General features: G+C 37.5%; 1 protein-coding gene across 6 annotated transcripts in view; it reads left to right on the top strand.

The window, feature by feature from the left end:
* FRY (FRY microtubule binding protein) overlaps window positions 1-18539 on the top strand; it is a 327504-nt gene that overhangs the window by 218417 nt on the left and 90548 nt on the right. For all 6 annotated transcript variants that reach the window (XM_067713507.1, XM_067713509.1, XM_067713511.1 and 3 more), the window contains exons 19-29: window positions 581-763; window positions 3282-3368; window positions 5583-5842; window positions 6246-6435; window positions 7039-7163; window positions 9348-9405; window positions 10731-10822; window positions 11109-11281; window positions 12574-12734; window positions 14320-14430; window positions 18112-18266. In XM_067713507.1, coding sequence (XP_067569608.1) covers window positions 581-763; window positions 3282-3368; window positions 5583-5842; window positions 6246-6435; window positions 7039-7163; window positions 9348-9405; window positions 10731-10822; window positions 11109-11281; window positions 12574-12734; window positions 14320-14430; window positions 18112-18266 — 1595 coding nt within the window. The remainder of the gene's footprint in view (window positions 1-580; window positions 764-3281; window positions 3369-5582; window positions 5843-6245; window positions 6436-7038; window positions 7164-9347; window positions 9406-10730; window positions 10823-11108; window positions 11282-12573; window positions 12735-14319; window positions 14431-18111; window positions 18267-18539) is intronic.

Here is an 18539-nt window from a genome sequence, read left to right as displayed (position 1 = left end):
ACAAGGATTACCTATGCTTGAAAAAGGGAGGCTGAAATGGAGGTGGAATCTGCCCTGTTGTCTGGCGTGCTTTTGTTTGAGACTCATTTGGTTTGGGAACTTTCAGAACCCATCTCATTAACATGCAAAACCCGGATTAAAATCTAACATGAAAAGAAGTCTGATTAGCAAATCAATGTTTGAAAATTCAATTTAGTAGTAACTAAAATAGAGAATTCTCTATAGAGAATTTAAGTAAAGCCAAATTAGGACACTTTAATTAAATATACAGTGTCATCTCAAACGGTATGGACGGAAGCAGTTTTGTTTTTATTCCTGCTAATAACCTTTGAAAAGTTATTCCTTATCAGAGGTAACAGAGGGCTGATGGTATTCCAAAGTGACAGTTGGTCTGAAAATAAAAAGGGATCTGTGATATTTCATGAATAATAATGAATTCATAGACATGTATGGTTCTAAGCTGGTATAATTTATTTTAGTATTACAAGGTCAAACATGCCAGAAGATGTACATAGAAGAGTGGCTGCTTCTTCCACTGTTGTTTTTCTGAACATAGAATGTTGTTCTTATTGCACAATAGCTCATTGCCAATGGCTCCAGCCACCGAATCCATTCGGAGCGAGGTCCCCACTGCAGTGTGCTCCATGCCGTGGAAGGCTTTGCTCTGGTTTTACTCTGCAGTTTCCAGGTGGCCACACGCAAACTGTCTGTTTTAATACTCAAGGAAATTCGAGCTTTATTCATCGCCCTGGGTCAGCCTGAGGTATGGATTATTTTTCTGAATTTTCCAATTCATATCTTTCAACAGTTTCAAAGTTTAGGTTAAAAACTGTAAAGAATGCATTACTATTTTATGTACTTTCATGTCCCATGATGTCAACAAATAATTTTTGATTCAGGGTGGGGTTTTTTTGTTTGGTTTTGTTTTTTGCGGTACGCGGGCCTCTCACTGTTGTGGCCTCTCCCGTTGCGGAGCACAGGCTCCGGATGCGCAGGCTCAGCAGCCATGGCTCACGAGCCCAGCTGCTCCGCAGCATGTGGGATCTTCCTGGACCAGGGCACAAACCCGTGTCCCCTGAATCAGCAGGCAGACTCTCAACCACTGCGCAACCAGGGAAGCCCAGGGTGGGTTTTTAATTATGAAATCGTACTCTTGACCTACAAGAGCTAAGTCATATATTCTGAGGGCACGAGAATAGACTATTCCTGATTCTCTAAGAGGTGGTGCTTTGTGAAGAAGTGAATCTTAGGCTTCAGTTTTAGATCATTTTCTTTCATAATGTTCAACATACATAGAATTAAGAAGATATTACATTTATATTAGAGAATGAACTTGAGAAAACCATGCATCCCATTTAAAAAGAGCAAGGTACCAAACAGTCTGGCTTACTGAAAATTGTTTAATCTCAATAGTGGTAGAAAAATGGCATCACAAGAAAATATGTCCACTTGAGATGGGAGAAGTAAGCTGTCTAATAACCATGACTGACTCCAGTTATTCTCCTGCACTCGGTCAAGGGCTGTACACCCTTGTTTAGATGTTAAGTTTCATTGCCTGTCGGCACAGGTGGCCAAACTCTCTCCACAAGTTGATGAAAGAAGGACCAGCTTTTTATGTGACATACTTCTTTAGAAAAATACTACTTTCTGTTTTCTTGTTTTAAGTCCCTAATCTTGGTTTCATGATCCTTAAAACGATCAGTGTCTTCACAAAATATTTTCGAATGTATCCCAATCGTTTCTGTTCACATTTCTGCAGCAGGCTTTCTGATGTATTTTAGGACATCTCTGGGATCTGGTAAATGGATCTCTAGGACATGCTGCATTTTGATAAACCTCCATTAAGTCTCTAATTATGAAATAACGATAATAATAATTACCATGTATGTGTCAGGCAGTGAGCTGTGCTTTATACATATTATCTCACTGAACCCTCACAATAACTTAAGAATCGGTACTGTTATTTTTCCCATAGTGCAGATTCTGAGACTGAGGTTTAGGGGCCTTAAATGCCTTACCCAAAATCAACAACTAGGATGTGGTAGAGCTAGAATTGAAAACCAGATATACACGCCTCTTCAGCCCAGGTTCTTAACTGCTATTCCAGCCGACTGTGTTAAGAATATTTCTCCTACGGTGCTTTCTTTGACCAGCCACAGCTTTTTTGTGTGTGTAATTTTTTTTATTGAGGTATAATTGACATACAACATTATTAGTTTCAAGTGTACAATATAATGATTCCATAGTTGTACATATTGTGATATGTTCACCACAGTAAGTAGTTAATGTCCATCACCATTCATAGCTACAGGATTTTTTTTTCTTGTGATGAGAGCTTTTAAGATCTACTCCCTTAGCAGCTTTCAAATATGCGATAGTCTTGTTCACTGTAGTCGCCATGCTGTGCATTACATCTGCATGACGTATTTATTTTATACCTGGAAGTTTATACCTTTTGATTCCTTTACCCATTTTGCCACCCCTCCCCCCCGCCTCTGGGAACCAACCAATCCGGTCTCTGTATCTACAAGCTTGGTTTTTTGTTGTTTGGTTTTTTTTCAGCCACAACCTTTTTGAAACCATTCTCATTCGTACATGAATAAGGACATTCCGAAGCTTTCCTATAAGGCTGCTAAGTAAATAATTTCCTATTTCTGAGCCTTTCTATGATAAAGGATGGCAAACACACATGTTCATGTATATACGCACTATCATGTAGGAGAATTTCCTGTAAGATACTCTCTCCTGTGCTTTTTTCCAATTTGCTTCTTTTACCAAATAGCTGTGCACAACATAGATACTACAGAGAGTGTGTGGTCAGTCTCCTGTGCAGTTTCTTTGGGACTGAAATGCAATCACAGTCAACAATTTACCAGTTATTTTAGCAGATCAGTGACTTGAGTAAGTAGCATTTTCATGGCTTTTCCATTTTCTAAAATTAATGACAACGTGAACACTTTAGTGAATAATGTGTGATGCTGAGATTTAGATTCCAGTCTAAATAACTGTATGTGCATGAGTTTTTGAAATTCAGGTACGTGTCTTTTCAGTACAATGTCAAATTGGAGCTCTAATTATCTTCCACTGAAACTTGTCAGACTAAACTCAGAATCATAGGGAGTTTTACCCACTACCTTTCACCACCGTGGCACTCACTTTTCTGTGAGAAAACCCTTATCACTACCTTGCAAGCTGTTATGCTTCACATGCTGGACAAAGGCGGTGGAGAGGGTGGAAGGATTTGTTTTCCCATGGAGAGTAATCGTCTCCTTTATGTACAGGACGATGACAGGCCTATGATTGATGTCATGGACCAGCTAAGTTCTTCCATTCTTGAAAGTTTTATTCACGTAGCAGCTTCGGATTCAGTAAGTACACGTTTGATCCCGATGGTTGATCGTTCTTAAGTATAAGCTCTGGGCCTGGCTGGAAAAGAGACACAAAGAAAAATGATATGGAAGAATTCTGGGGTTTTATGTCAGGTTAATAAACCAAAACAAAAGTCCTTAGGGAAACAAGACTAGCTTTTCAAATACTAGCTCAGGAGACCTTCAGATAAATTTAAATCAAAATTTGAGTCTGAGGAAGATAGATAAAGTTTTGCAAATTGCAATTTCAAGAATTGCTCAGGATTCTTTCAGAAAATTAATTTGCTTTATTTATTACACTGAATGCTATATAACCTATATTTATGTGTTGTTTTACAGTTTACAAGGTGCTTTCACATTTAGTATCTATTTTGACCCTCATAGGTATTGAAACTCAAAAACATTAAGGGGCAGGGCTGTAGTCACACAGAGTCTCAGGGCCTGGACTTGACCCTCTCTGGACTCTGAATCTCATAGAGGTTTATCTGCTACACAAATACATTCTTTGTTTTAAAGAGCATATTGGCAGCTTTCAATTTCTGATGAAGTAGAAGGAAAATTGAAACCGATTTTAATTACCTGATTTTTTTTTTTTTTTAATTAGTAAGGCACAGTTATGGGACTTGGATTGATTTTAGCTAAGTAGCTGAAGAGAGGCAGGGCACATCTGCAGAATCCACGTTGCCGACGCGCCTTGTATATTCTGATCAAATAACTATAAATGAAGATAAACATATTTGACAAAGAGCTATAAATAAATATAAAACCTAAAGGCACGTGTGAGCTTTTTAATGACCTTTTCTAACCGAGTGTGAACACAGATCCCTATTTTTAGCAACCCTGTTCTTGCTTATGGTTGGAATATTAATGATAATTACTAGAACTATTAGCCAAGCAGTGCAGACCTTCACAGTGATAGTGAATACCTCTACCTCTTCTTTTAGAAATTCAGATTGTTTTGACACTGAATGGAAGAGCCAGGCGTAATTGTTTTATATACATATCTTGTTTCCCTGCAGATTATGTTCTGTTCCTGTGATTTTGTTCTGTGTTTATCAGAGTCTGAATCTTGAGCCTGGGTAACCAGATCAGCAGTACTGCACGTAGGAAGATGCACTGAAGGGGGAGAAGAGGCGTGGGGGGAAGTAGCGCCTGCTTTGTGCCAGGTTTTGACATCCCTTATCTCATGTCATCCACTTAAAGATTAAGTGCGATCAGCATTATAATTTCCAAGTCATAAATTAAGCAGACAGAGACTCTGGGGTGTTCAGAAATGTTCCTATGTCAGGGGCTTTGGGCAGAGCCAGTGTTGGAGCCTTAAGTCTCTGGCTCTGAAGCTGCGCCTCTTCAGCCCATTAACCATGGAGGCCCCAGGTGCAGCACTCTGGCGCATGGGAACTCAGAGACCCAGCAGATAAAATGGGTCACTTTAAATGCCTGACAAACGTAACGGCGATTTTCTCTCCACGTACGACAGCTAGATTATTTGAAACTTGGTCTTCCCTCAGCTTTGATACTCTGGACTTAAAAGAGAATGAAATATAAGACATTATGTGGTATCAATATATAAATATGTCTCTATATAATATAGATTAAATATGGATATAGATATCTTTCCAAAGGTTTTAGAATGTATTATTTTGGCTTGATATCATAGGACAAGAATAAGTAGGTACCTTACTTCAAAAATCATTAGTAAAATACCCTTCATAAAAGAGGTTGCACTTAGCCATCTCCCTAAGCCAGGGAGAGAATGTATTTCGGTCCAAGTAAAGGTAAACAAGATCATGGCTTTAAGAAAAAACACTAATTACAGGGATAACAACACACTTAGGAATCTCAGAGATTAATAACTTTTCAGAATTTTAAGTTGGCAAATCCACGGTCAAGTTCAAACTAGCTCATGTTGTATATTTGTTCGACAAGTATTTAGTGGGCAGCTCCTGGGTACTAGTGTGTGGGGCTGTGCGACATTGACCCCTGCCCTTAAACTCTGCACTTCCGCTGCCTGCGGTCTCCCATAGGAATGGCCGTGACCACAAACCCAGGTCCGGCGTGGGAGGTGTGGGAAGGGTGCTTCAGGTTCCGAGCTGGACCCATTGCAGAGGTAGATGGGAAAAGCGTCGTGGAGGAAGGGACATTGGGCTGAGGCAGGTCGAGGACGTGGAGCTTGCCGTTCAGCACCGATTCATCACCTGCTTCTTGCACCTGCAGGCGACCTTACCCCTGACCCACAGCGTGGACCTACAGTGGCTGGTGGAGTGGAACGCCGTCCTGGTCAACAGCCATTACGATGTGAAGAGCCCTTCCCACGTCTGGATTTTCGCTCAGTCTGTCAAAGACCCCTGGGTCCTCTGCCTCTTCAGCTTTCTCCGGCAGGAGAACTTGCCCAAGCACTGCCCCACTGCCCTCAGCTACGCCTGGCCCTACGCCTTCACGCGGCTGCAGTCCGTGATGCCTCTGGTGGACCCGAAGTAAGGGACCCCTACGCTTCCCTCTGTTTTGTTTGTTTCACCATTTGCCCTCTTACATTTTTGTTTTATATATGAGATCGGGATATAATTCTCTAGTTTCTGACCATCTTACTACAGAAGTCTTCACATTGAGTAAATGCAGGTTAAAAGTTCTTGTCTAGAGCTAATTTTTTTTCCTCCCTTAATAATCATTATGATTGTCTGAGTATAGAATCTCAGCCCCTGACCGGTGAAAAGTTCTATTCAGCTTTCCATCCAATAGAGACATTCCCTGTCCAGGCAGACAGTCCTTGACAGACAATCGTTCAACTCAGTTGGAGCGCTTCCCAGGATCTTTATTTAATAAGTGATACCTAAAATCCGGAACTTAGTTTCACTCTTGTTTTTGACTTCGTATTTCTAGCAGCCCAATTAATGCCAAGAAAACCAGCACTGCCGGCAGCGGAGACAGCTATGTTACATTGTGGAGAAATTACCTTATTCTTTGTTTTGGAGTCGCAAAACCCAGTATTATGAGCCCGGGACACTTACGAGCTTCCACTCCAGAAATAATGGCGACTACACCTGATGGTACCGTGAGCTACGATAACAAGGTGACATGACATGCTTCAGAAGAATTATTCTGTAAGGTTTTTTTAGCTTGTTCGTCTAGATTTCACAGTGTGAATTGCACTGTGCCTGCCATCTGGAATATATGGGATCAGATTTTCATCCTACACATGTCTAAATTCCATTGAGCGTTTGTGTGAATAATTTATTATTCCTCCCTGACAAGTGGGGAACTGAAAATAAAGGGAAGTTAAGAAACTTGCCTAAGGTCGTAGAGTGACTTATGTTTATTAGCGCCCTGAGGTTTGGTTCATGTCCTACAGACCACGTTTCTCTCACTCCTCACGAGTGTTCACCTTTAAACCGTGTCTTGATTAACTTATCTCGTTAAAGATGGTTTTGTGGATTTAAGTATTTAAAAAAAGAAGACCCTTATAATACGAATGTTCTTTAGAATTTGTGTCCCAGGTAAAAAATGCATTCATTGTGCTGTTTTAGAATTTATGTGGTTTTTTTTTTCCTGAAATGATGGCAGTGCCTTGGGATGTGGTTCAGTACTTTAAAACTGTTATAATGGAATCATCGTTTGATTAAAAGAAGCATCAGTATCATGTTACCTCTTTTTCACTTTTAACAACTTGTTTCAGGCCATAGGCACCCCATCGGTGGGAGTTCTGTTAAAGCAGTTGGTGCCTTTGATGAGACTAGAGGGCATTGAGATCACAGAGTCCTTAGTTTTAGGATTTGGAAGGACAAATTCCCTTGTTTTCAGGTACGGTAGTCTTAATGAGTTGTTCTAAACTCCTGTATACTGCTGCTCTCGTAGTTCCTGCTTCTAACTCAAGTTTGAGTTCGTGTTTGGCATGTGTCTGGAGGTCTGCAGGCTTTGCACAATTCCCTTTATGTCCTCGTTGGTTGACATGCGCGTGACAAGCATTCCCTGCAACTGCCTCGAATTTCACTTTTAGACGTTGCAACTTTGATTTTACATCTCAGATTTTCTCTCACTTGCAAGCTTTGTTTTAGAGAACCATAAATGAAGATAATTCCGTGTCAGTCCCCAGTTAGCCAGACTGTTCAGAGGCTGTAACGTCAAAATAATGAGTGTCTGCTCATCAGCCACTTATACAACAGACTCTCAAAGGTTAAACATCGACAGAACACTTTCAGGGGTGTCTGTTATGTGTCACGCTTGCTGGTCTTTCTATAAGATGCTGTATCTGCCTTAAGAGAACGATTATGTCTCACTTTCTGGATTCCTTACTCATTTCACACCTTTAATCAAATAACCATTCCATCTGAGGCAGTGTCAAAGCCTTTTCAAAGAGTCATCATAAAATTTTATTTCAGGCTGCCTCTGATGATTTTATCTAGCAACGAAAACCTATAAAGACAAAGAAAATCTTAGTTTTTCCTATACACAGAAAAGGGAAAGCTCCAAGCATCTGTGAGAAACCCTATCTAAAAAATAAAGATTAGCGAGACATTTTAGAAGCAACTAAAAAAGATCTGTTACAGTATAGAGTCAAATTTTATCCTTAAAAAAAGCAATTGTGAGTTCTGACTACTTGAGTGCCAGTTAACCAGTGTTTTCACTGATTAATTAATTAAGACAAAGCATCATACAGAAATACTACAAGAAGATAATAAAAATAATTCCTGGAATTACCTAATGTCTTTCCCAAAGAACCTAAGGCTCTTTTGCATATCTTACCGTCTGAGTACTCCTAGGAGCAAGTAAGATTACGCAACTTACTGGCCACATGGGTGTGGAAAACACTGTCCCTGGGACTCGGTTCCGTCACCTGTAAAATTGTCATAATAAAAATAAAGTGTATCTCTGTAATTTAAAAAAATGGTATAATTATAGAATCTATCTTATAGATGTATCAAGAGGATTAAATGTAAAAATGCACGTAAATATTTGATAAATGATTGCTGTTAGATGAAGGAGACCATTAGCGTTATTTCCATTTTTTGAAGAAATTCTAGCATCTGTGTTGGAGAAGTCTGGAATGGAATACAGGATTTCTGTTCTTCAGTACAGAATGCCATAGAGTTTTTGCCTTCGTGTCCTTGGGTTTCCCTGGAGGGTGATGTCTAATAGCACAAAATATTCTACCAGAAAATACAAGATTTTCAGACATGGAGCAGACTATAGACGAAATACCTAGCCACAGGCTAGATCTCCTAATTTTGTCTGTTTTGACAAAGCAATTCAGAAGTCAGTTCCTAAAGATGACAGCTGGTTAGATTACCAGCTATAAAGCTGAGAATTGGAGAAAATGGGGACAGATGAAGTATATACATGTAATATCAGGCGTATTAACCTGATAAAAATTTTTTAGTTTTACTACACAAGAGAAAAGGCTTTGATGAGAACCTCACCATTAAAGTAGTTGCCATAATTTGCATTTATCATGTAGCTCAAATAAAGGAATTTATCTCTGAAATTCCAAAAAGACTTTATTTTAAAATCAACAGTCCTCTGAGCACAGATCCCAAAGGTAGTGCCATAGTTATTACACCTGTTTCTTTTGCCCTAATTAGACTGAAAATTTCTTCTGTTTAGGCAATCAATTTTATTTCTCTTCAGTGCCTCAGCCTGTGGCAAAGTGCTTTCAATTTAGTAAGCACTTCCAAAATATTGTTGGTTTTAGTTGCTCAGGTAGGGATTTTTGCCATAGACTCTCCAGAACATTAAATCAAAATCAAGTCAACAAATATGTATTGAGCGCAGATTATATACGTAGCACTGGAGTTAAGATAATACAAAGTAAAAGCCAACGGCAGTTTCCATTTCACCACATGATACAGAAATGGAAAGGCCAGAGGAGATTTTGATGTCAGAAGCGAAGTTTAAAAAGCAGATGATTTGGGATTGAATGGCTATATTTTGTGACAAATTTGGTGTCAACAATGATGAAGTCTAAATGCTCACCTTTTTCATTCATAGAGAATTGGTGGAAGAACTTCATCCATTAATGAAAGAGGCTCTGGAACGAAGACCAGAGGTAAGATTTTGAATTTATATAATTAATGCCTTGGCAGGAATAAAGACATAGAAAATGGATTTGAGGACATCGGGTGGGAGGGCGAAGCTGGGGCAAAGTGAGAGTAGCATCGACATATATACACTACCGAACGTAAAATAGCTAGCTAGTGGGAAGCGGCCGCATAGCACAGGGAGATCAGCTCGGTGCTTTGCGATGACCTAGAGGGGTGGGATAGGGAGGGTGGGAGGAGGCTCAAGAGGGAGGGGATATGGGGACATGTGTATGCATGTGGCTGATTCACTTTGTTGTACAACAGAAACTAACAGTGTTGTGAAGCAATTATACTCCAATAAAGATCTATTAAAAATAATAATTAATGCCTTGGTTTATTTGGACAGTAGTGTGAATTTAAACCATACCCAATAGTTTCCCCTAAAGAATACAAACATACCAACATGTTGTGTTTTTTTTCATTTTTGAGTGTTTTATTTATATCAAATTGGATAAAATGTGTGTATTTCTCAGACAGAAAAGACATGTTGAGGTAGAAATGTACCTTTCAACTATTCACCAACATGCTTTTAACAATGAACCTTACTATTTTAACTTTTGTTATTTTCATTAATTTTTGATATTTGAGTATTTAGTATAATCTGTTTCCGATTTTAAAAGATTTTAAGTCCTCAACTTACGAAAGAAGAGCAACCTAAATAGTCATATGTATGTTAAGATATTATATTCTTTTGTAAGAGGTTTGAGTTAAGATTGAATTTGGGGTTGTAGTTAGTTTGCTTTTTTTTATAAGGGGTTGAATAGCCAAGAACATTATTTGTTTCATCTGGTATATAAAGCACTTTCCTCAACATTATCTTCCCTGAAGTGAACTCTGAAAAGGATAAACTTAGAATGTAGCAGGATAAAAAATTAAATAAAATAGAATAAGACTAAAAAAGAGGCTTCCCATGTAGTAGATAAGATACAAGAAGTAGCAGAAGTTTGGCAATTTAAGTAAGAACAGTGTTACCTCTGTGACCAGAACTGGTGGGACTGTTAGCGTCCACTGTCCTTTGCCACTTCTTCCTGATGCTTTAGTTTTTCAGCAGCTGCTGGAGGCCTCTAGGAAATGAGACTTCTTGACTCTCAACATTTCCAACTTACAGATATTTATTGGCCCACTTGTGATCTGTTTCTCTCATAACCTGTGATAGCAAGCATTTTCTCTAAGGATTAGGAAGAAAGAAAAATACTTTTTGTCCTTTGTGTTTAGAAAATTGAAAATGACTAGATGACATCTTCCTTTATCGTGCCCATGTTTATAAGTGGTGTTACCTCTTTCTGCACAGAACAAAAAACGCCGAGAACGGCGAGACTTGTTAAGGCTACAGCTACTTCGAATTTTTGAACTTCTGGCTGATGCTGGCGTAATAAGTGACAGGTAGGGTGGAAATTCTACTGAGTTGGTCTCTCCTCACCAAACTGATGTCTTTGCCTCTCTTTTCTTCGTTCTGTCTTTTTTTTTTTTTTTAAATATATTACCTTTAACTTTTACTTAGAAAAGTCCAAAAAACCTTGTTTTTTTCATATTCTGTTTACACTGCATAGACGTCAAGGACAAATTTAGTGTGCGAGTTCTAACAGTGAATCGTATTTTCCATGAAGCATGATGCACTGCTTTGATATCAAGACTAATCATCTACAAGTTTAATTTCCTTTTATTCCAGCACCAACGGAGCCTTAGAACGGGATACTTTAGCCCTTGGAGCTTTGTTCTTAGAATACGTGGACCTGACCCGCATGCTCCTAGAAGCTGAAAATGATAAAGAAGTGGAAATTCTTAAAGATATCCGGGCACATTTTAGTGCCATGGTTGCCAACTTGATTCAGCGCGTTCCAGGTACAGTGATGCATCACTGCAAATTACCTTTTGTGCTTGAAATATCATTTGTGTTCCTCATTACTGTGCTTTCCTCTTTAAACCTACTGACCTGTTTGCAGGTCTGGGATGGGATCGTTTATTTGTTTGGAAATCCTTGGAACAGATCGTGGGCATGCAGCACAGAGTTGGAAGGGCAACAATAGAAATTAACTTTGGCTTTGTGCTCATCATTATTTCTGTTCTTTGTTTTGGTTCCCACCTGAAAATGAACCTGTATGATTTCCATAGAAAGGAAGTAATTCAGAGGGAAAGTTCACAAAGGCTCTATTTTTTCATTCTCACTGTGCTAATCTGTGAACATATAATCTCAGCAATATTCCTGCTCTTGACTCTATCCAGTCAACACATTATATATAGAATTCTATATAGCTTAAGAAATTATATTATTGGGATTTTTTTCATAGAACAAATGGGTCTGAAACATTTTCATATAATAGAAGCATAGAGAATAAAAATAGCTGGTCAGTTTGGTATAAAAATTAATTGCTGGAATTAAAATGTTTTGACATAATTACAAAAAGCTGCAGCTCATCTGTTTCTACTTTTTCATTATGATTTAACATTATGATGTTGTAAAACATTCTTACCAATCCTCCTCATTTTTGATGACCCTAAATTAAGATTTGCCTTCTTGGGCTTCCCTGGTGGTGCAGTGGTTGAGAGTCCGCCTGCCGATGCAGGGGACACGGGTTCGTGCCCCGGTCTGGGAAGATCCCACATGCCGCGGAGCGGCTGGGCCCGTGAGCCATGGCCGCTGAGCCTGCGCGTCCGGAGCCTGTGCTCCACAACGGGAGAGGCCACAGCAGTGAGAGGCCCGCGTACTACAAAAAAAAAAAAAAAAAAAAAAAAAGATTTGCCTTCTTCAGTTAAAGAATGTTTGTTTGAGATAGACAGTCTATCCGTTGTATTTCACAGTTCTTCCTAAAGATGCAGCAGCAGTCAAGAGAACGTTTTACGTGTAATCAGGTGTTGCAGTTTCTCTAGATAATGCTTAGAAAACAGGGTCTGTTAGTCCATCTTCTATCTCTGCTTTCTGCTCTGAGACAAGGTGCTGTTGACTGAAACATGAGGAGAGGAAAGAAAATTAAGCTTGACTTTTTAAATACCTATTTCATGATGTAAAGAAAACTTGAGTTAGAAGACGAAATTACTCCTTTCCCCAAAACTTAAGGATCATGCCTAATAGCAACGTAAACTGTATTCACTGTATTTTTCCGTCTAGTAGACTCTTAGCTCTGTTTTCTCTCTAGTTCACCACCGAAGATTTCTCTTCCCCCAGCAAAGCCTGAGGCACCATCTTTTCATCTTATTCAGCCAGTGGGCAGGACCCTTCAGCATTATGTTCACTCCTCTGGATCGTTACAGTGATAGAAATCATCAGATTACAAGATACCAGTATTGTGCATTGAAGGTAGGTCACCTTTGCCTCATGAATGACTTCTGTCAGATTGATGGTCTCTTTCCTTAAACAACCATGCCTTAAATACGATTAAAATAAATAATATAATATGACATGATAAAATATAAGCACACACGCAAAAAAACTCAAATATATACACGTATATAAATACATAAGCTTACTCTATAAATTCTAAAATATCCATACATAAACAAAATAGCTAGCTATGTATAAACATGTAAATATTCCGATTGTGTTCACAATTTCAAAATGCGAAACTTTTCCAAGATCCCACTTTTATCTAAGGTTTCTACTATATGAAAACCATAGTTTTTGCTTATTTACCCTTTAAGTAACTGCCTTGCCAGTTAATTTCCAACTTAAAATATATATATTCCCTTTTTAGTCTCCTCCTATCCTAAAGACTCCCAGAAATAAGTTTCTACACTACTAGGACTGTTCAACATTTTCAGAACCATTATTCCTTACAGCTTAATTTCCTTTAGAAAACTAACTGTATATTGCCTCAGTCATATATACCAGGAGTTGCTAACTGTCACGTTGACTTTTGACTTTGTGGAGCTAATATAAGCCATGGCCCTGATAATCATTTGGACCTACGGATTACAAAGTGAATCAAGATCTTCCCTTCTCTTGCTTTCTCCCCACCTCAAAGGAACTAAAGTTCATATTCTTCATTTTCTTTATCTTTGATTAAGAATCACAATTACTTATTTCTACATAGTTTGCTTTAGTTTCATTGTCTAAAGGAAGATGTAATCTAGTAATTTATGGTTTCATAGCGCATCAGTCAAGTATTTGTCAAGTTTGCTGGTTCAGTATATTAGTTAAATATTTGTCATCAAAACAAAATTTGAAAAGCTGTATTTATCATAAGCAGAATTCATTCACTTGAAGTCGCTGATGGTAAATTTATTTTAAGTTCTGTGAAATGGTCATTTTGTTTTGAATATCTCAGCCTTTCAATATAAAGATTTATTATAAAATTACATGTCTACAAAGTTCAATTTATGGGTTTTAACTCTTATAAAAAGAGACAAAATTGGGAATCTGGTATTTTTTATTGAATCTACTAAGGAATACTTTAAAATCTTGTGGAAATAACTGCTTTAAAAGACCCTCATCAGGACTTCCCTGGTGGCGCAGTGGTTGAGAGTCCTTCTGCCAATGCAGGGGACAGGGGTTCAAGCCCTGGTCCGGGAAGATCCCACATGCTGCGGAGCAGCTGGGCCCCTGTGCCACAGCTGCTGAGCCTGTGCTCTAGAGCCTGCAAGCCACAACTACCGAGCCCACGTGCCACAACTGCTGAGGCCCACGTGCCTGGAGCTCATGCTCCTTAGCAGGAGAGGCCACTGCAGTGTGAGGCCAGTGCACCACAGTGAAGGGTGGCCCCCGCTTGCCACGGCTAGAGAGGCCCTGCGCGCAGCAGCAAGGACCCAACGCAGCCAAAGATAAAAATAAATAAATGTATATTTTTTAAAAAAGACCCTCATCATTTATAAATCTAGTAGTATGTGTTTTAAAGTCAGTTGTGTACCATTCAGTCATCCCAGGTTGTGTTCTGTTTTGTCATCAGGCAATGTCAGCAGTGTTGTGCTGTGGCCCAGTGTTTGACAATGTGGGCCTTTCCCCAGATGGCTACCTGTATAAGTGGCTTGACAACATTCTGGCTTGTCAAGATTTACGAGTAAGTACTAGCCAAAAATACATTGTTTTTAAATGTCTTGGTTATCCTGCCTCAGTTGGGTTACTGACCTGTCTAAGCATTGTTCACAGCACAGTCTCTTCACACATCAGCCACAGAACTGAAGGCTTATGTGTTGTTCACATTACACTATGATGCATCAGGATAAAAAACACAGTAACATTTACCAAAATTGACTAGAAACTAGGCTATAAGGCAAGTCTCCACAAAGTTCAGATGATTGAAAGATACAGGCTCTGTTCTTTGATCACAATGGCATTAAACCAATAATCAGTAATAAAAAAGATAATTAAGAAATGCTCTTCCAGATAACCAATGAGTCAAAGAATAAATAAAAATATAAAGTGAAAAATATTTTTAACTGAAGAATAATGAAACCACTACACACTAAACTTGTGGGTTTTAAATAAAACCTTGCTTAGAATATGGCGTTAAATGCATATATTGGAAAGAAAAAAAGCTGATGACCTATGCATCCATTTCAAGAAGTTAGAAAAAGAATAGCATATCAAACTCAAAGTACATTGAAGAAATAATAGAGATAAGAGCAGAAACTAATTAAAGAGAAAAAATTACTGGAAATGATCATTTAAACCAAAAGTTGAATTTGTTAAAAGACTCATAAAATTAGTATATCCATGGCAAGACTGATTAAGAGAGATAAGGTGTATGTCACCAACCTCAGAAATGTAAGGGGACATCACTACAGATGCTACAGATATTAAAAATAAGAGAACATATGAACATCTTTGTGCCAATAAACTTCAAAATTTAGATAAAATAGACAAATTCCTAGAAAAACACAGCACAAGAAGAAAAGAAAATCAGAAGTCATATAAGTAAAAAAGAAAATTAATCTATAATTGAAGGTCTTCCCACAAAGAAAACTTTAGGACCAGATGGCTTTATGGATTAATTCAACATTTAAGGAACAGATTGCATTGATTTAATGCAAATCCTCAAAGAGAAAACAGATGAAGAGGAAACATATCTCAACATGTTTTATGAGACCCGCATACTAAAACCTGACAAGAATTTAACAAGAAAGACAGTTAAAAGGCAAATTCATTCATGAACATAGATACAGAAACTTTTAACAAAATATTAGAAAATTGAATTCAGTGATATATTAAAAAAGATGATTCATCATGATCAAGTTGGGATTATTCAAGAACTACAAGATTGGTTTAATATTCAAATGTTGTTCAATTCATTTGTATATTAATTATATTAAAGTCGCAAGAAGGAAATATCATCTGATCATTTCAATAGATGCAGAAAAAGCATTAATAAAATTCTACATTCATTCATAAGAGAAACTAATGAAACTAAGAATAAAAAAGAACTTCCTTAGTTTGATAAAGGGTGTCTTTAAAAACAAAAAAAAACTAGTAGTAAACATCACACTAAATTGTGAATATTGAAAGTGTTCTCTGAGACTAGAATGACCAAGGAAGCCCATTTTCATTACTTCTATCAACATTATACTAAAGATCCTAGCCAATGTTTTAGAAGAGAAAAAATAAGATATCATGAGTGAAAAAGAAGAAATAGTTTATACAGAAACAGACTCACAGACTTAGAGAACGAATTTATGGTTATGGAGGGTGGGAGGGATAGATTGGGAGTTGGGATTGACAGGTACATACTGCTATATTTAAAATAGATAACCAACAAGGACCTACGGTACAGCACAGGGAACTCTGCTCAATGCTCTGTAATAACCTACATGGGAAAAGAATTTGAAAAAGAATACATACATGAATATGTATAACTGAATCACCCTGCTGTACACCTGAAACTAACACAACATTGTTAATCAACTATACTCCAATATAAAATAAAAATTGAAAAAAAAATAGTTTGTAGATCTAAATGTGAAAGCTGAAAAACTGAAGTTTCTAGAAAATAAAACAGAAGGCTATTTTAATCCCTGGGGTTAGGGAAAGATTTATTAAATAGGATGCAAAAATTACTAACCATAAGGGGAGACTAATTAATAACTTCTGTTCGCCAAAAGACACAATTATGAGTGTAAACAGGCTAGCTGTAGAGTAAAAAAAGATATTTGCAACATAAAGCCAACAGACTTCTTATCTAGAATATATAAAGGACCTCTACAAATAAATAAGGTAAAGACACTCATAGAAAAATGAGCAAGAGACTTAAGCAATTTACAAAAGAGGTTATCCAGTATGTGCAATGTAAGACATGTATAGAAATATTCAAAGCAGTATTATGAAGTCAAAAGCTGGAAACAACCCAGATGTTCATCAGTAGTAGAATGAATAAATTGTGGAGAAATCATAAATTAGAATACTATACAACAATGAAAACGAATAAATGTTGATGACTTTTAAACATAAGTTGAGTGAAAGAAAGACACAAAATTATATACTCTATAATTCTATTTACACAGAGTTCACAACAGCTCAAACTAACCAGTGGTGGTAGAAATCCAGATAGTGGTTACTTTTGAGGAAGAGAGGCTAGTGATGAAGAGAATACACAGAGCAGGCTTCAGTGGTGCTGGTGATCTGGTTTCTTCTGGTATTCACACTAGTGTGTTTAGTTAACATAACTCACCATTTACTTGTGAATTATACTATCTACATTTTATAAAGTTTCTAAAGCACAATAAAAACTTGCTGACTTTCTTTCAAGTTGAACTAAGTTTTTAATGAGATGTTATTTTTAAGTCCTTTGCAATAGTATCACCAGCTTTTATCTGCTTCTAAGTACTTAAGCCCATGGGGAACTAGGTTGATGATATTTGACCATCCAGTTAGAATATAGCTCCCCAACTATACTCCAATAAAAATTAATTTTAAAAAATGGTAATTTTGGTACACAATAAAGATTTTTAGTTTAAAAAAAAAGCAAAAGAAAGGAAAAGAATATAGCTCCCATCTGGGCCCATACCCTATAATATAAGAACAAACAAGGCATAATCTTTCCTTCTCCACCTTGTTGCTACTGGCAGGAGAATGGACAACTTCAGGAAGAGGCAGGAAAATGTTACTTTCTGAGGGGAATATAGCCTCCAGACACCAGGCTTGTCCTGGACAAATGGGACCATCCAGTATTTAACAGTAGCTTCAAGAATCATCAGTTAATGATCCTATTAATTCTATCTATGATAATCTTTTCATATGAAAGTCTCCGATCAAAAAGAGCTTATTGATATTGTATTTCTTTTTAAAAGATTGCCAGCTAAGCTGTACACCGTATATTTAGTAATTAAGCCTCATAAACATATTCCCTCTGATCTTTTTCCTTAAAAGACTTGGCATTCATGAAGGCTCTCCTTTCATATATTTAAATTTTTTAAACCAAATACATGTATTTTTCAAAAATATTTTAAATACAAAAAAGAAACATTGCCAATGAAGTCTTTATCACCTTTTCAGAGTTAAAAATCGAGAATGCGTGGAGCCTATATGACAGACTTACACTGAGTCAAATTTAGTTTATACATTTCAGTTTTCAGTTGCAACATTGCATCCTCTTAAAGAGGAATTCCTGGAATAAAAACTAATCAAGATAAATGTTTAGTGTTTGCTTTCCTTTTACACAATTGATATTCGCTAAGCTTGATTTTGTGTCTTTCCCTTGAATAATCTTTCATTAAGCGTGAATGGTTGCTTTCCTCCATGTGTTCAGGTTCATCAACTTGGCTGTGAAGTTGTTGTCTTGCTATTGGAACTAAATCCTGACCAAATAAATCTTTTCAATTGGGCAATTGACCGATGCTACACTGGTTCCTACCAACTCGCATCCGGCTGCTTCAAAGCCATAGCAACTGTGTGTGGAAGCAGGTACGAATTCTTTAAGTGGAAGGTACTGGGCACCGGCAAGTGCAATTAAGGTTACTCTTCATCGTATGAATAATTGAGAGCTGACTGTTTTTGCAGATATTTGAACAGAGTAAAGAGACCATAAATTTTTTTTAATTGCCTGGAAATTTATAATGAAGTATTAGAGCAGGATTTGAAAATGGTAAAGATACCTTAAAGGAATTTCTAGAAATGTTTGTGAAAGGTATGAACTGTAAGCACTTCAGCCATTTTGAGACCAAACTAAACTCGGGA

This window comes from Pseudorca crassidens, chromosome 18 (assembly GCF_039906515.1).
Source record: "Pseudorca crassidens isolate mPseCra1 chromosome 18, mPseCra1.hap1, whole genome shotgun sequence".
Classification (NCBI taxonomy): Eukaryota; Metazoa; Chordata; class Mammalia; order Artiodactyla; family Delphinidae; genus Pseudorca; species Pseudorca crassidens.
Note: the sequence above shows the minus strand (reverse complement) of the source record. Positions and strands in the feature narration are given on the sequence as shown.